We start from the raw sequence: 19,143 nt of genomic DNA, 5'->3' as shown, positions 1-19,143 counted from the left end.
TTTGGGGGGGGGGGGGGGGGGGGGGTAAGGCTGTGGGTGTAATGTAACTCTCACTTCCTGGAGGGTAACTAGTTTGTACTAAATAGCTTCTATATTAATCAGTGCAGTAGTAGCAATGCCCCAGAAGCAATGTGTTGTTTTTATTTCTCCTTATCTGGTTAAGAGTTGCAGATAATAGTAAAGGTCTCAATTTCTAGGTTTCATCTCTGTTAGTCAGCAAATTCATATGGATCTTTTAAAAATCCTTTGGCTTTTTTCTTTTACTGTGCTAACACTTGGTGTAATTTTTTCCCTGAAATTGTCTCTTAGTTATATCTTTATATTAGCTTTATCATTAAAACTCTGAGTTTCTTTGATGGCATTACAAAAATGTTGATGGCATTCTTATTTATCCTTGACTGTGGAGCAAATCTCAAATGGTTACTTCCTGTTTGGGTTGAAGGAACAAGTGAATTCTTGGAAAAGGCATAAAATCGCACAAATTAGCAACCAATATATTGAGTAAATTTCCTTGAATATTCCTGGATTCACTGCTGATGTGTGTTTTGAACAAAAAATTAATTCTGTATATGTAGGCAATACATAACTTTGTCATTTAAAAGTAAAAATGCCCTACCAGAACTGAAGACTTGATACTATTGTGGAGTTCATTTTTTACCTTGGCTTACTTTTTAATAGTGATGGAAGAGTCAGTAATTAAAACTACTGAATTAGTGAAAATAATCAGAAGTTTCCCTTCTGTGGACAGTTCTTCTAAACAATTTTATTTTATTAAAGTCATAGAATCATAGAAAAAAAGCTGATAGAACTGATCATATAAAACTGTGTAATGATTCACATTTCTTGTTGTAATGTTTAGTGAGAGCAGAATAAATAAGTATGAAGAACTTAAAATTGCTCATAGAATTAACTCTTCATGTTTTTGTTTTATTTTGCCGTAAAAGAGCCTTTCAGAATTTGCATTTCATTGTGTTGCAACTCATTAATGCAGTGAGCAGCAAGTTTTTTGTTTGTGTGCCCTTATTGGATACTCACCTAAACTTCATACCCAATTAAAGATTTCTGGAGATCATTCAGTAAAGAAAGCAAAAAAAAAAAAAAAATTTCCTTTTTTGTTGTTTTATCACTAAAGCTTTTTTACTTCTTACGTATGGTTTTGTTTGTACCTTATGTTAATAATAACAATTAACTGAACAAATATTCTTGACTTGTAGTCTTTTAAAAATATTTTTCTTTTCACTTTTTTTGTACAAATATTGATATAGAAATATGGAAACTAATTACAGTTGTATCTTGGTGGACCATATCCCAGTTTCCTTTTGTTGTTTCTCACTTTTGAGAGTTGTTTCTCTCCCCTAGATCCCTGCTTGGTCTTATCTAACATTATTAGTTGAAAAGAGGCAGGTGGTAGTGAAGACTTGTTAAAGTCTTTCAGGTGAAGGAACATTACATGAAGTATGTATGCATATAGATTATAACCTATGTCTTGTGTGTAAAGTCCATCTAAATTAAGATGATTATGGAAACTTTCCTCATTTCAGTTTTTCATGGAACGCTTGCTATGCTAAGAATCCTTTATAAACAAGACTCTTTCATGCAACTCTAGATCAATATAAACAGAAAGGTTTTCTTGGGTAAGATAAACTGTTCTCCATATGTAAAGTTGTCTTGCTTGTAAAGATGCCTGTAATTTTTCAGTTCATGGATATTTAAGTCTGACTCTAGATCTATAAATAATATTGAATAAAAACTTAGTGTGCCTGTCAGTTTATTTGGGAGCATAATTCTACCAGTGTTCAGGCAGCAGTCACATTTGACTCCCATGTAAATACATGCATGAGTCTGAGGATTCCTAGAAACTTCAGGAGTTGGAATTTTAATCTTTAAAACTGTTTTTAATTGCATGCAAATTTTGATTGCCCCATGTGGGAATAGTATAGTTCTTTATTTTAAGTTATTATTTTATTTTTACATAGTGCAGGAAAATGACATCAAATATAAAATACATGAAATATTGTTTCAAAATACAACTACAAATACTTAGATTCTTGTTCTTTTTTTTTTTTCTTTAAGAAAAGACTTGGATTATTCATATTTATTCAGCTTGATGGAGTTTGTCTTCCAGGGTATATAAGGCTTTTTAATTCTTAGACAAATATTTTACATTAAATGTGGTGATAAAATGAGATAAAGGTGATACAAAAGTATTGCAAGTATATCTTGCAAGTATGTCTTGTATTGATAAATGCTAGCAATGCCATTCACATAAGCAAAACAGTTCTGGATTATTTATAACTTCTGAAAATGTGCCTCACAAATTGTATTTCAGCAAGATTCCAAGTAATTTGGATAAAGTATAGTTGCAGTCATTTGTGGTCTGAAAGTAGACCTCTCCATTTGTGCTTCTGGAGAACGCATGTGTACAGAAGTTCTACTCAATTATTAAGGAAGAACTTTGTTGTACCATAGCAGAATTGGTAATTAAAATGCTTAGCCAGTTTCTTGTGTGGCTGCCACTATTTTTAGAATCTCATTACTTTCATTATACTTGAGAGATTTTGCAAGGTGCTGGGTCTTGTTCTTCTTTGTCTTAGATGGTAAAAATACATATGCCTTGCAGAAAGTGCTTGGTAAATACTTCTGGGTCTTTTGAGACAAAACATACACTTTCCTGTGAGAGAATCAGTTGCCTGGACACTGCGTGTTTCAGAACTGTCCGTCTACACGTGGGCTCATCTGCTTGTGCTACATGCAGTCTCTTTCCCCTTCCTAATTGATGCACTTGATTTACTGATTTCTCCCCACCCTTCTAAAATGATATTGCATATGCTGGCTTTTAGTTCTGTGTGGATACCAGTCTACTATTGCATATCTCAGAAATGTTACACTTTTATTGTTTTAAGGAATAATCCATTTTATGTTACATTTGTGTTAAGATTTGTAATTTGAAACAGGCAAGCTGATAACTAGCCAGATCATTCTGCAATTTAGTGGAGCCTGTTAGAATCAAAATGATTCTTCAGAGAGCTGGGGTTTATTTGAAGGGGGGGGGGAAGCACTGCTTGTGAGTTAGTATTATAAAGCAGGTCTGCATTGCTTATGCAAATATTTTTTCCTTTTTGAATCTACTTGTTTCTCTGTCTTTTTGTACAACAGCCATGTACCTTACTAGTGCTTTTAAAGACTAGTAACAAATTTCCAGGACTGCATACTGTAAAATTAGGGAATGTCAGTTTTCAGAATGTCTCAAATCTTAATTTGGTTTCTTTGTGCTTGTTCATTGTGATGATTTTTAATTCACTACATTATATTCTACAGGGTCTTTACTTATTCAGGCTCAGGGAGAGATCTGGCCCCAGTGCAGCTTCAGGCTTATGTATTGAAAGAGACTGTTGTCTGTAAAAACTGTTTAACCTGTAGATGTTGAGGGTATGTAGAGAGTGGGGGAGAAGATTGCAGGGGAAAAAAAAATGGTTTCATGGGCAAGCTAGTCAGACGAAAAGTGCCCTTGAGGATTGGGTTCTGTTCCTCTCTCTGCCACAGAATTCCTGTGTGATGCTAGGCAAGTCGTTTAAACGAAACTTTTCCCAAGTGGTGACTAATTGATTTGAGTGCTCTGCAATTCTGGTTGCATAATTTGAGATACTAGGGGCTTATATGCAGAAATGCTGAGGGTTTGCAGCTGCAGCTGAAGTCGATCAAAGTCTGTGCCCTGAATGTATGGAATGTTGTTTGATACTGAGCACTTGGAAAAATCATATCTGAGATAAAATTAGCACCCGAGATTACTGCAGATTTTACCTTAATCTGTGCCTCATTTTGCAATCTATAAAAAAAGTAATGCATGCTTGTCTCAAGATATTATAATGGTGAATAATATTATTGATGAACTCTGATGCCATTGTGATGGGCTTAAAACAAATAACCATGGCTTCCAAACGTGTTTGAACAGCATGCATCTAGGAGCAGATGAGGCCACACATGAACAAATGTGTGGAGAAAAATACTGAATAGCTGCTCACTGGGTAAGCAGTCATCTTCTATATGTTGCATAGAGACAGAGTGGCAGGAGTAACGACGACAGATTGTAGTTCTTTTCAGCGAATCACTGAGTTCTTCCCAAATCTCCTTTACCTGTTCAGAATGCTCATTATTGTCTGTAGCATGTATTATCTTTATCATGTTTCTGTTATCCCTTAATTTTTAAACTTACAGTTTATATTTTAGATTTAATTAAACTCAAATCTTATCTTTTAACAATCTTATTATTTTTTTAAGAAAAGCTTCTCTTGCTACTTTAAAAAAAAAAAAGGTACCATCCTCGCTCTTGAGTCAAAGAACAAAAATAGAACTAGACCAAAAATTTTTACCCTTTTGGTCTGTTTGCCAACAGTATGCTCTTTGTCGACATTGCCACAGGGTGTACAGCTTCCACTGCTGGCATCTGCCTAAAGTTGGCTGAGGGTTTGTGTGGGACTAATTGGAAGAGAGGAGCTATACAAGGACTAATTTTAGTTCCTTTCTTCCTGTTTCCTCAGTTTCTTCACCCTGCAGTAAATATTTCTTTTATTTTGTCCAGGGGTACTTACTGTGATGTATTTTTTCAGAAATAGTTTTGCAATATTTCTGCCACCACTGTTTTGTGTTTTGGGTTTTTTTTTCCTTCCAAAAAAGACAAGTTATGAGAGGAAGAAATTGCATCTGATGGAATCCTTTTTAATTTCTTGGATTTGATTCTGTGGCTGGGTTATGAGACAGAGGGAAATGTGGCTTTGCCCTGTTATTGATGCTTGTAGGATTTTCAGTAACAGAATGCTTTTTTCCATGTAGTAGCTCGCAGACTTGCAGTTTCAGTCCTTTTGTCACCACCTGTGTCAAAATGCTAACTATATTCTTACTTGTCTGTTGATCTTTATTTTAGTCTTGATTTTATAACTTGAAAACTTGAGGGAGAACCCACGTTAGGATTTATCTTTGCTTCATTTAAGTCCTGTGATCACAAAACTTTTCCTGTAGCTTTTGCATTTGAAATACTCTACATTTGTCAATGTTTCTACTTGAGGCAGTAGGACCACAGTTTTTTATCTTCTGACTTTCACTGTTATCTTTGATGCTGATAATCCTGTAATCCCATGTTGAGAAGCAAGTAAATGAATTGGTAATAGCCACTATCTTCTGCAGTCAGTTGGCTGAAACAGATTTCTGGTAGCATAGTTAATGAGATGTAACCTGTGCCAAGTTTTTATTGCTGCTCACTCAACTGCTGATTCTTCTTTTTCACAGGCATAGAAGGAAGCATACTTTTCCCCTTTATTTCGGTCTTTTCTCCTTTTGCAGTGTTTGTGTTGCTGCCAGCTCTGCTCACTCAACTTTGTAGTTCCTGCAGTTGGCTATTGCACTCTGTCCTTCTCTGTACTGCTTCCAGACTGAGGAGCTATCCTTAAAATACAGGTGTCAGAAAAAATTCCTCTTATATGTTACTTCTGCTTGTGATGGAGAGATGAAGGTGGGGATGGAGGAAGCAAGAGATCTCCTCTTTTCAGTTGTCCAGTTCCTACTCTGCTGTCGTGACTTCAGAATAGATCTCTATGGGTGGATGAGAGATGATGGGAAGCAAATACACTCCATATAACTGCTGCCTTTTAATACCAGTGGCTGAAGAACTGACCTTAGTTTTGCCCCTTTACTTATTTTTCTCTCATGAGCAGGGAGCATTTCCCAATCTGTTTCACTTGTGACTTCAGACGGAATATTGGGTAAGAGCTATTATTGTACCTCTCTTAGCCCTCTGATGGTGGTGGCAGGCTACTTAGCTTCCCAGCAAAAAAGGCTTGTTTTTGCTGAATTATTTTTACGTCTGTGTAAGGGAAGAAGCAGGCACATACATGTGTGTGATACCCACCGCCTTTCGTAGTGATGAGGTTGTTGGGTGTTGCACTCACCTAACTGAAGAATGCTTAAAGTAGATTGGGAGAAGTGTTTACCTCACACTCATCTTCTCAGCTTTTCCTCCTTGTGCAGACCTGCCCTCTGTCTCTTCCAGACTTGTCTGGGTTTTCAGAGCATCTGGTTCAGCTGCAGCCTTGCTGTGGATATTGCTGTGAGAGCAGAAGCTTGGCATGTGCTGCCTCTACCAGCTGTTCCCTAGGCTGCTGCTTAGGGGAATGCCCTGTTGTAAGGGTCTCCCCATTTGGGTAGAGTCTGTCTTCTGCTCTTCTTCCTGCTCTTGCAGGCCAAGAGGGAGGCAGTTTATGGATCAGTATGATTTACTCCCCTCCTTCCCTGATGCAAACAATACCTCCAAGGTAGCACTGGAAGAGAAGAGCAGTAACTGCTTGCAGGGATGGCTTTATGAAAAGCAGGGAGGTGATCTTTCTGCCTCTCAGTTGGGCCTACATGGTTCAGTTCAAATGTTTTGATTTGAAAAACATAGAGGGCAATTCACAGAACAGCGTGCCACTGTGTGTAACAGTATCTGCCCACAGCTGCCATAAATCTTGAGGCGTAATTGTCTGTCTTAAGGATTATTTGGCTCATTCTCACTAGAAATAATGTCAGATAAGCATTTTTAGTGACTATAATACCAGTTTTCCATAAAAAAATGCTAGTGAATGGGAAGGGCTGTCTTCAAGTCAGTTCCATCAGAAGTCATTGCATATATGTGGAATTTTTAACATGGGCACAATTTTTTAAATTCAATTTTATTTAGCTTTCAGTTGCTTATAAATTAATTTTCTGTGTGAATTTTAATTGATGGTTCCTAATGCTTAACTTAATTTCTTTATCCAGGTACCTTTGAACATTGGCTGGCTAATTTATGGCTCATACAGACTCGGGCAGGTTTGGCGAATAGTCTTTTGGGATGTTAGTGTCCCCTGCCTTCTGCCCTGGCCCTTTATCAGATTTACCAAATTTTATGCCATCAAACTGTGACTTGAGGTGGTCAGGCAATGCTCATCCTTTCAGCTCACTTTGTTAGGAGTGTGATAACTTTTAGCAAAGTGGTGGGCCATAGTAATAGGTAATCTGTTAAGGTTATTGGAGTTTAACTGAGATGTTTGTTAAGTTTCAGGCTGGGATGTGTCTTACATGCAGAAATTTTGCTGACGCTGGCATTTGTACTACAGAGAGTGATGGAGGGCATTCCTATATTCTTCAAGGAGGCTATGTACTAACTCAGCAGTGAATTACTATATAGGTAGTGGCATGTTACAACCTCCCTGAGGTCTTCTGAGTCCCGAGGTAGTAATAGCTCATTAAAATGGTAGTTAATGAGTATAAAGGGATCATTATGCGACTCTCCTACATGGCGGGTAGGCCTAAATCCTAACTAGTTCTGTAGAAAGTATTCTAAATAAAGAAGGAATGAATTTGATAAATGCTGCTGGTAGTTCTTTATAAACCTAGCTATTTAAAGCAGTGCATTTGAAAAAACACTGACAGAAATACATATTGAATAAATTAATACAGGTTTTTAAATATGTTTTAGGGCTTTCAGAGGTATTAGTATCCTATACAAACTCAAAGTTACCTTAACATGGTTTGTAATGAAGCATCTTTGGTTAAAAATATGCAGCATTTTGCCACTTGTGATCAGTTGGGTTTGAAGTTATTAAAAAAAAACCCCCACAATTTTTTTTTCCCTATTTACTTAAATTTGGTGTGGTGTTTCTTGTTTTTGTGGGTTTTTTTTGTTTGTTTGTTTGTTTTTTTTAAGATCTTGAGATTTGTAGACATTTTCTGTTCTATATGTCAAAAATAAAGGGTGGAACAATTTTTCCTTGAGAGAGGAGGAGAGTAATGTTCTGCTAATATGACTTTATTTGTGGAAAACATAACCACCTCACACATGACATCTTCTTTTTTATGCCTTTCATTTAACTACAGTTATTTTCTGGAGAAAAGTATTAAGGATTTATCCAAACTGAACAATGTGGATTTTGTAGCAGTGAGATGAAAAACATCTTGATCTTAGTAAATGCTTCATGTCTTCTTCCAGGCTCTAGAAGGACAAACAAACAAATGCGAGAATGCAGACTCAGGTACACCTAGATCTCAAAGCTCAAGTTCAGTGGACAGGGCTATTTTTAAGCATCCTTAAACTAAGAAAAATAACATTACTTCTACAAAATGAGTACTTCAGAAATATTATAGTATGGTACAGAAGCTGGGTAAACAATAGGAAAAACATAGTGGAAGCAAATATAAAATATATTAAATATATATAAGTATATTGTAAACATAAATAATATAAGATTTTGAGAGAGGTGCTCCTCCTTTCTGTCATAAATGAAGAAATTATAACTGCTGTGCCTGGATATGGTTTACTACAGCAGCTCTACCATATTCTCATTTAGGTGTTTTTGTTGCAGGAATTAAGTATGTATTTATAATAAACCAAATACAGACTCCATTTGTAAAGGTATAGTATAATTTTTAAAAAGTTTTATTGATACTTGGAGAAATTCCTGCTTGCTTTTCTTGTTCAGTTTAGTCCTTATTTTCATCTGACATTCTCAAGAAACCTTGCGGATCATATCTATTCCATATTATCTTTCAAGGCTAAAGCTTATAATGGATGGAGGAAGTATTCTAAACTCAAATTATGTGGATGACTTATTAGTGATCATCTACTACAGGATGACTTTCTTAGCAGTTCAGAGTAAATGCTGTGTAACAGTAAAAATAAGCTTAATGCCTAGCAGTCCAAGTCCTGGAGCAGGGCCCCATGGGACTTCAAATTCATAGTAAGGAAGTGTTTTCTGCCGCCTCTTGATACTTGCCACTCCTTTCAAAGCCCTTTTAGGTTTTGTGAAAATCTCATTGACTCTTTCTTTTCTGGCATGAGCATCTGTCATCTTCAGTGTGACAAGAATACTGTCTCTTAGCCAGGACCTTTTAAACTACATAAACAGATGCAGTACATCCAGTTGGAATATTTTCAGAGTTATTATTAAATTGATCATCAAAAGGATATTTAAATTCTCAAATACAGGACTGTTAGTGACCTACTATACCCTGCTGTGACAGAATCAGTTAAATCTAAGTCACGCCTGATAAGTGTATGCAAGACCTGCTTGTAAAGGAGACTTCAGCAGTCTGTTCCAGTGATATGCTAGTGATGCTTTTAGGAAGTTTTCCTGGTAGCTTTACTTGAATCTTCCTGTGCTGTTATCGGACTGTTACAGCTTAGCCCTAATAGATCAGACAAGGCAATTATTCCACTTTTCTTTACAGCTATCTCTTACATATTTGAAGATGTTACTTCCTTGTGCCAGCTGCCTTTTCTTTAGTCTTAGGACATTCTTGTTCTTTCAGTTTCTCTGAAGAAGTCACTATTATTTTCCTCCTAGACTTCTTATTATTCAGATTTTTTTGCTTATCTTCTGAACAGGCTTATAGCTTTCTTTAACTGTATTGTTTGAACTGGATGCAGCAATCTGCTGAGGTCTTACAATTGCTGTGCAAAATGGCATGGTTGCTTGTTGCTGTACTGCTCATGTCACAGTGGGCTGTGCTGCACAGAAAGGCAACATCATGTCACTGGCTCATGCTCAGCTTGTGATTCACTGATCACTTCTGCCTAACTGCTTTTTTCTATTCTCTGTGTGTGTAGTTGATGAATTCTGTCCAGATGTAGACCATGAGTCTTTCACTTAGGAAATAATGTCATATTTTTTTACAACAATTCTCCAATTTGTCCGAACCTTTTAAAATTCTAATTCTCTTTGACAGCATCTTTGTAGGTTTTCCCAAGTTAGTGTTAACTACCAGTTTAATGGTGATTCTGTAATTCAACTTGCTGGTTAAAATACTGAATAGCAGTGGGCCTGGGACAGACCTTATAAAATCCTGTTTAATACACTTTTTCATTTTTGACAGTTAGATCCTTTAACTATTCAAGGTACGATTTATTTTGTTTCCAGTTTGTTTTGCGCCTGCAAGAGAAGCTTCATGATACCAATGTTTTTGTTACTTGTTTAAATAACATTGTGCATTAAAAACATTACTTAAGATATTAAATATCACTGTCTATTCATTCAAAGCTTATGTAACAGCTTTTATGTAACTGTGTTCTTAAAATGCTTTGTGAAGTTGAGCAACAATTAAAATATAAATTAGAGCATTGTATAAGCATATAGGACTGCTGGGGACATACACTTGTTTACACATGTTTTTGTATTAGCATCTGTGTGTGTTTATATGAAAATATATATGATGGATGTGTGTGGGTGTATGGGCATATAAATTGGTGTCCTTCACTGCTGATATGGCTGAGGAAGTTGCTAATAAATAGCTAATGTTTATTCTGAAAGTTGATGCCTGCGAGGATTATTCACCATGTAAATGTTGTGTTGATTCATGAGATAACGGGTAAATTTTTGAAAACTTCTGTGCTGGAGTTAATTGTTCTCTATTGGCTTCTTATATGGATTTATAATATTTTCTTATCAGCCATACATCCTATATCCAGTCTCTCATATGCCCTTTCCTCATTTACTGGACATCAGAAGGGAGGGTAACCTTTCAAAAATATGAAAAGGTTTAGAGCTTACAAGACAACTAAAGATGTAGTCACAAAAGTGACAGCAACAGTTCAGGTGACACAGGAATTCAGTAATTAGTAGCCCAAGTGTTTTCGGAGGGGGGGTATTTTTTTTTTTAATTTATTTTGGTCTCTGGTTTTCTTTAAGACCTAAGTCTGTGGTCATTAGTAATCTCCTTCCAAAAAATTACACTTAAATTGAAATCTGGTAAGCAGTTATTTGAAAAGACAGGCTAGGTGTTTAGAAGTGTGTGGGTCACTAATGTCAGGTGTGTAATGAGAACAGGATAAGCAAGAGGAGGAGGTAAAGACCTGTTATGGATGTAGCCTTGCTGATTCTCTTATTTCCTTTAATTCCTTACCCTCTGGAAAGAAGTTGAAAGCATACTAAAGCTGAAATGTAGCAAGAAAACTATATAAACAATCAAATAGCAGCATATTTTGGCCATTATGTTGTAGGAAGGGTTGGAACTTGTCAGATCCAACACCCCAAAATCTTCACTGCCTTATACTGATGCTCCACAGTGGTGGGTGTGGATTGCATTCAGCTGTCCTTGGGTATAGTGTCACCTCTCTTGTAAATCAGGGGGCTGTGCTATCTAGCTGCAAAGGCATTGAGCAAGAAATGCACTGCAGGAGACGCCACATTTTGTTTTCCCTGTCAACGTGGACTGTAAAAGCAGTGGTCTTTCTTTGTAGCAATTTAGGTCCTGTGAATATGTTGCAGGATCAGGAATTTTGCAGGTAATATTTTTTTAACTGAGAGCTGTAGACTGGAAATCACTGATGCAATAGCAGATTTTCAAGAGAACTCCCTAGAAACAACTTTCTTTAGCCTATAAGGGAATATACACAGGTATATATAAATATGTACAACTATCTATACTATAAGAAATAAATAACATATTATATAAATATGTAAACACTAAATGTAATATGTAAAAAATGGAATAAAAATAAATATGTAATAGTGTTCCTGGAAAAGCATGTGAAATAAATACAGGATACATACTCATTCCTTCCTTTTGAACTACCAGAATGAAAAACTAAATGGAAATAAACTATAACAGTAGGCAGGATTTCAAATTAGTCAGTGTTGGCTTGAATAATGCCATTAGTTGTTGTTTGATAGCTTTTCTCCAATTTGAATTTGAAGAGTAATTCTAAAAATGTTGAGAGTTGGTGAGTGTTCTTAGCATCTCAGAGACAAAGCTTATGTTAAATCGTAACTTGTGGTTATCCATGACAGTGTTCTCTTGGGCAATCTAATTTTTCCTAAATGATGAGTTTCTGAAAATCTAAGTAAAAAAGGTAAAAGGCTAAAATATTTTCAACAGAAGAAAAAAATTACATTTAAATACTGTTGTTCAAATTGGTCAAGAAAACCTAAGCCTGTGTAATTGTGCACATGTGCTGAGGAGAACACTTTTTTGGTTTCTCAAGCATGAGGCAGCAGAATTTTCATTCATTTGGCATGCTAGGCTGAAAACAGAGTCTTCTTTTATTTGACACACTCCCCTGGAAACAAACATGCCAGTGAAGGGATTGTGCCAGTTATCAGAAGCTCACAGGAATACATTGTGCTGGTTTGTATTCATTTTCATTTCATGAATTGCTTTAAAACTTAGCAACATAAAAAAGCATTAAAACACCTTTTTAGCATTATTTTTAGTTCCTATGTATTTCCCTGCTGTGCTGTTACTCAGTTTAAATCAACGGAATGTTGTGACACACATAGCTCAGTTTGCAGCAGAGCAGGATCTCTCCTCTTGCCTGGGTATACTTGGAGCAGTCATCTGAGAGAAGCAGCAAATTTGAGTTTAACTCATTTTACATCCTTGAAAAAGATGACTGTCTTAGAAAGAAACTCAATAAAAATTAAGGGTGAATTGAACAAAGGCTATGCAGCAAGAAATTTAGGCCAAAACCCAGCTGGCATCTGTTAACTATAAAAGTTCACAGATAATGCTTGGTCTTTTGGGAGACACTTGCTTTTCTTTCCTACAGCTATATTCTTCAGGCTTGTCAGCAGGTCCTTCCCACCTCTGGAATCTGCTACAAGACTCTATTTCCCTCATGGATGTTTTTCCAAGTGCAAACTTGGCAAACTCAGGTGTACTTCTTGGAACTAATTTGGTCATGGGAACTTAAATTAGGACCAGGTTGCAGTGGATGCATGTGAAGCAAATATGGGAGTGGTATTTAAATGAATCTTCACCCACATCAAACTTGATTAATTTCTTAGTCTTGTGCTGTTGCTGCTGCTAGAGGAGCAACCATGTTAGACATGGGTATGTCTGCTTTATGTAGCTGTTACTTTTCCTCCTGGTGCTATTGAGCAATTTTTATGTATAGAAACAGCATGCAGGTGTGATTCCATCCCCCCCCGCCCCCGAAATTACTTTCTGAAAAGGTGTTCAAGGAAACAGGGATGCTTGTGATTGTGCACAGAAGATACGAATTGTGGCATTTAAGGCTATTGGTACCGATGGCGGGAATTTTATTGTTTGTTTCTAAGAGAGTCTCATTTAATTTTTAAAATAATTTTTTTTAAAGGGTACAAAGTCTAGAGCAAATGCAAGCCATTGAATTACACAGTTTTGGTTGTAAGCTGCCAGAGCCATAGTGGCCTTCAAGCAGTTTGAAGAGGTATGTGTCAGCCTATGCTGAACCAAAGTGGAGGTGAGAATCGTGTTGGAAGAAGGGTCACAGCTATATGGTTTCCATCCTAAGAATTACATAGAGAAGGGTTATGGAGCAATAGTGGTTGCTGTTCTGTACCCATATGAGAATGAGACACTTAGGAGGGGTCACACTGTGTTCCTTGATGTTGCTCAAGGAATGAGGACTGTGGATATTTAATTGTTGGCCTACAGTCATGTTTGTTTAGTCTCTGACACTGATGGATATTAGTTTTCTGTGGACTTCACATGAAGAGAACCAGGTAGAAGGTAGCAATGTTGACAGGATGGTTAACAGACAGCTGTAGCTTCTGTCCAGTTATCTGCCCCTGCTTGTTTTGTGAATTTTTGTGGGACAGCCTGTGCATCCTGCAGTTTCAAATCACAGAAGGAAAGTATCTGATTGTGAATTTATAGAGCTTACTTTTTGTTTCTTTTTCTGTACCATTCTGCTTCAACTTGTATACCTGATGGTTACCAAAAGGAAAGTAGTGACTTTATACCCCTTCTTCTACACAAAAATTCTGAATGGAATATTTTGTTGAAGAAACCATATACATTTCAATTGCTTTTGAATAAAAAACCAAACCCAAACCCAAGAGTTATATAAGTTTGATTTATAATTTGGGAAGACTGAAAAAGGCCTCATGAAGGTCTGCCTGTGCTGAGGTTATTTAAGATTCACACTTGAAATACAGTCAGCTGGTGCTCTATGCCATTGTCACTTTTGGTTGCTACATAGCTTCAGTAATATGTGCTGTGGAAAATTCTACACAGTTATTCAGCAGCACTGTAATGAAATAAATATACTGATGTCATTCTCTTTTCACCCATTAACAAGTGATTGGACAAACTGCAAGTAAATAGAAATGTGATTTCTATCCGCCTACTTGGTCCTCTGGACCACGTGCCTTCCCATTGCTAATAAAGATAATACCACCTATTTGAAGACATCGGCAGGCATATTTAAAACCCAAGATGAATTGAGCACATTTACTGCATTAGAAGCAGTTGCTAAATTGTAAGTAACTAAGTCTTGTTGTATAACTGCATTGCACTCAAGGGAACAATTTAGGTTTTGAATTGTATATGTTGGTAAGTGAAAACTATGTAGACATTGATTATTTTTTTTCCCCTTGACCTAATCACTGTTTGCCTATGGCAATATCTGATATGTTATGTGTTCACCAAGAATTGTCTTGGGACCACAATGAGGCTTTTTTTAGCTTCATTAGTAATCATAGTTACATTAGGAATAGAAGGCAATGCAGTAATATACTTGTATTGTACTACACCAGTTTTTCTATTTATTGTAAAGGTGGAAGTGAACTCCGTAGGTGGGAGTCTGAATTTGTATAGACAGAGGAGGAGACCACATTTGAATCTTTGTCCATTTTCAGCAAGGATTTAATTTAAAAAAAAAAGGAAGGCAAATGCCTGTTTAGAGTATTTATTTTTTTGTGTAGTGAAAAAATCCTTTCTTTGTTTCTCCTTATGTATTTGTAGTCTAATGATAGAACTTTTCTTGGTAATACTAGAGAATATGAAAATGATGCTGAATAAAATAAAATTTAGTAATGTGTTTTTCATTGTCTGAATTAACAAGCTGCCAAAAGTAAATGACATAAATGGTGAGAAGAATGTTTCCACTTCTCCCCCACCCTGGGAACTGGATTTGTATCACTCTTTAGACAAAAATTAAAAATTCTAACAGAGTACCTGAAGAAATGTGTTTAACTTTTGACATATTGTTGATTCCTTCAAGTGGTAATTTTGTTTGTGTGCTAAAATACTTGTTTGTAGTGTCAAGGGTTATGCGAAAAAGTGTAAAAGATTGAACTTTTAACTTCTACCTAGAGGTCATGTAACTAGACACATGGACACTCAGCTTGTACAATAAAGTGTTAGCAATTAAAAAATTCCTACATCCATACTTGCATATTTGCATGCATAAGAAGCCAAACTGTGGCCTACCTAAATATAGACTTGCAGTTTCGTATTTGAGAACTAATTCTAGCACAAAACACCTTTTCCTCCCTTGACTTGTCTACTATGTGCATTTTTTCTAGCTATGCAGCTGACAGTTGAGCAGTTTTTATTTTAGCTTAGAGCATTCATTTTGTATTATCTTTTAATATAAGTGCTTATATTATGCTTTGTTTTTCAAAATATACACGATGGAGTATTGCCTTTTTTCCTCCTCAACAGCAGTGACTCATATGAAAATGGGCTTAGATGCTGTATGTGGAAGTATGTGCTGTTGTTGCAGTGAGACTAGTTCTCAACTTGTAAGTTAACTGGAAACAGGTGTGTAGGAGATGTTCAACCTTGGAAGTATGATGGGACAACACTGCTTTGAAAAGATAGTTATCAAGAAATAGGGTGATGCTTTTGATGTTTGTATCCACATGAGGGAGACAGTGTGACAGGCTCGTTTGCCTTAATTGGTGGCAAAACTTGCCAACCTGAAGCACAGTGTTGGAGAAATCACTGAATGCACTAGCTGTCTAATGTTACCACCTCCTTCTGCTGTTAACTGATATGCCTATTCCCTCCTTAGATGTAACTGAGATCGAGATTTCTGAATTGTAAACGAAGCCATCCAACACATCTTCTGAGCTTTTTCTTTAAAACAAACAAAACCTTAGTGTGGTTATGGCTTTCTGTCTCTAATCTTTGGACTTCTGCCCTAGTATGTAAAATAGTATATCAATCTGTAGAAAACACTGACTCTTAACTCAGTGCTTTGTTGCTCAGCCTTTATGGAAATGTTACTGAAGGTGGCTAACAGAATCAGTTAGCTTATAAATGCAAGTCTCTTAGAACAGCTGACTTCAGTATGGTAGATGTTTCTTCATTAGTTTGAAAATAATAATTCTTTGTAGCTTATTTAGGGTCAAACACTGCTAGGAAGTTCTGTAGTGATGAGAGGCTTTTCTAAAAAACCAACCACTTTTGTTCAGGGCAGCTCTTAGAGGATCTGGAACCTTGCCTGAAGATGCCTAACATTACCCATAGGTAGCATTAATTAGCAAAAAGTTTGGAACATACAACATATTCCTGTGTTGTGTTTGACAGTACTGTGAAGAACCGATTAGCAGGCAGACTTATTGTTGCTTTAGAAATTTATATGGACCAATTGTAATTAAATAATTTACAGCAACATCCCATATTTAATTACTTATTGGCATTACTGTCCCCTTTTCAACCTTTTAGAGGCTTAATTACAATTAGCTGATATGTTCATGAAGATCACTTTCATGGTTCAGCTAAAACTGTGGCCAGTAAACTCTTTCCTGATTTTTATTTGGTGTAGTAGTGTTGAAATATTGTATTCTGTTTTGAAGACAAGCCTACATTGTTTATGAAGTGGCTGACTGGGTTGGTGGATGAGGGGAAACAAAACAATCTCTAAATTATTTCTGGTAACTAAGATGAACACTCTGGTTTTGTAAATTTATAATTTTTTTGTTTCAACTTTTCAATGTGAAGGAACATAAATATTTAAGAAGCTTTATTTTTTCAGAGTTGACTTGGGATCTCTTGCTTTGCTTAAGCGTGAAACAGGTAAACTATCTTTTGTCCTGATCTTTTACACAAATAATCATGCTGCTCCCAAATAAAACTAAGGTTTAAATTGTTCGGATACAACTGAAAACACTGTAACTTTTTTTTGCTTGTTTGTTGTTTGAAGCAATGGGAAGAATACTGTGGGACAGCTCTTTAATACGCTTTTATCAGGTTTTTAACTGTTCATCGGGAGTGTTCCAAAAATAATACCAAGCACTTCTGTATGTGTGGTAGAGAAGGAATAAGCTGTGGTTTATTGCAAATACACGGTCTGGAGGTACTCATTCTTGAAGTTGTCATGGTCTCAATCCCTAATTTTTAAAAGATTTATTTACTTTGCTTTTTCACATTTATTTCATATAATTCTATTAAGTCTACATCTCAAGAATTTAATGTTTCTTTGTGCTTAGAATAGATATTTCATCACTGTCTCTTCCTTCCACTTAACCAAGAGTTAAAAATAAACCTATAAAACAATGGCAATATGAAGCAACTCACTGGCAGTAATCAAGCTGGAAGCAAGCTGGTACTTAACCAGAGGAATTCTGCTTTGGTGTGCACACACCTTAGAAGTAGCTGTTGGAAAATTTAAAAATGAAAAAATGCATATGTGGTCTTTTCAGGAGAAATCTTCACTGTGAGTAATAAAAGCACCTTCCTTTGACAGACTAAAGACTGTGGAAACTTTGATCTTGCGTTAGGGGATAATACCTGCTTCCTTAAAATATAATTTCAAAGTTGAATTTTCTCAAATTCTGCATTTTCCCCTGCTTTATCCTTTTCCCCTTCTCTTCCAGTCTTTCTGTAATATTCACTTCTGGCCCAAATTTGTATACAGCATTATTATAGCCTCATGTTATAAAACTGAAAATTTTGAAATGAAAATAATGATTTGTAATAAAAAGCCTGACAGACTAATTACAGTATTGCATTAATTATTATCTTATTTCAGCTCTGTTCCTCTCCCGGCTAATTCAGATCTGCGTTTTGGTGTTTTTTAATTCCTATTGACACTGTAATTTTGAGAGAGAGAATATACTGGGGAACAATATTTATAAAATTAAGAAACAAAAATTGTCAGATAAACAGTTGATTTCTAAAATGTTGCCTTGGACATGTTAGTAATAGAATGTAAGTAGTTCTGTTTAAATGTGATACTTTGTGGATCTTCTGGTGAGTGTAACACCTATATACTTTATAATACAACTCAAATCTTTCATTTCTGGATATCTTTATAGCATGTACTGAATAGCAGTCATTAATTCAGAAATTTGTGCATTGTGCAGCTGAGTTGGTACATCATTGATGCATTTTACTATCCGAGTTTTATTTTTTTCTCCCAAAATATGTGCAATTCTTATAATGATTAAGGAGGTATAAATTGATGTCAGTGCTACAGTACAGCTTCAAGACTGCAATTTGAAGCTACTTTAGAAAAATACAATTCTTCAGACATGGTGAAGCTGAAGTTGAATGGAAGTCCTATTAGTGGTGAATTACATGTAAATATTAATAAGGGAAGAGTTCATAGCAAGTCCTGAGTTTGGGAAATTGAGCATGATAATTTGCTGAAATGACATCTGTCGCGAAGATATGCAGATGCAATAATTTTCAGTTTTTATTTGAACTTTTAAATGGTGCAGAAGGTGCCTGGGTTAGTTTTTAAGCAAAAAAGTGTTTGGAAGTTTGGCAAATATAATTGTAATGGATATATGGTAATGAAGGAAGTTAAAATGAAAGGTGAATTGGACTGGATGACTGTTCAGGCATTTAGGCTAGGCTAGTTGGATGGCTTGGTTGTTAGACGTCTCAGATTACGTTGCCTTAGTTCCTGCACTTGGTTGGCTGTCTTCACATCTTAACAAAGTTCTGGGAATTAGTTTCTGACAGTTTGCTTTGTTTTCCTTTTTCAGGATGCTTCGGGTGCAGATATTCGGAAAGCATATCGAAAGCTTTCACTGGTTTTACACCCAGACAAGAATAAAGATGAAAATGCAGAAACACAGTTTAGGCAAGTAAGTGTAATATGGCAATAAAAGTTCTAGGGAAAATAGAATCAGAATTTTTTATGATTATGTCATTTTAGTAAGAGCAATGGTATACCTTTGAAATTACTAAGTTGAACACTGAATTACATTTTTCCTGATGTAGCTAGATTAAAAACAAGTACACGTTTTTTGAATTAACTTGTTGAATAACTCAGATTTAGTATTTACCTGTCTATTAAAAATAATTTGAAGATAATACTTAGACTTGCACTCTGAGGAGGAAAATACAGTTTGCACTTTAGGTAAGACTGTTTATAAATACCCTTTTCAAAAGCAATAGGGAAAATTTCTGTTCAGT

The 19,143-nt window shown here is 35.9% G+C and overlaps 1 protein-coding gene across 1 annotated transcript in view; it reads left to right on the top strand.

Annotated features, from left to right (window-relative positions):
- Positions 1–19,143, top strand: part of DNAJC1 (DnaJ (Hsp40) homolog, subfamily C, member 1) — a 175,213-nt gene that overhangs the window by 83,158 nt on the left and 72,912 nt on the right. The window contains exon 5 of the mRNA XM_010562781.1: positions 18,688–18,812. Within this exon, the coding sequence (XP_010561083.1) occupies positions 18,688–18,812 (125 nt within the window). The remainder of the gene's footprint in view (positions 1–18,687; positions 18,813–19,143) is intronic.

The sequence above is a fragment of the Haliaeetus leucocephalus genome, unplaced genomic scaffold (genome assembly GCF_000737465.1).
Source record: "Haliaeetus leucocephalus isolate CR32 unplaced genomic scaffold, Haliaeetus_leucocephalus-4.0 Scaffold0, whole genome shotgun sequence".
In the NCBI taxonomy this organism is placed as follows: domain Eukaryota; kingdom Metazoa; phylum Chordata; class Aves; order Accipitriformes; family Accipitridae; genus Haliaeetus; species Haliaeetus leucocephalus.
Note: the sequence above shows the minus strand (reverse complement) of the source record. Positions and strands in the feature narration are given on the sequence as shown.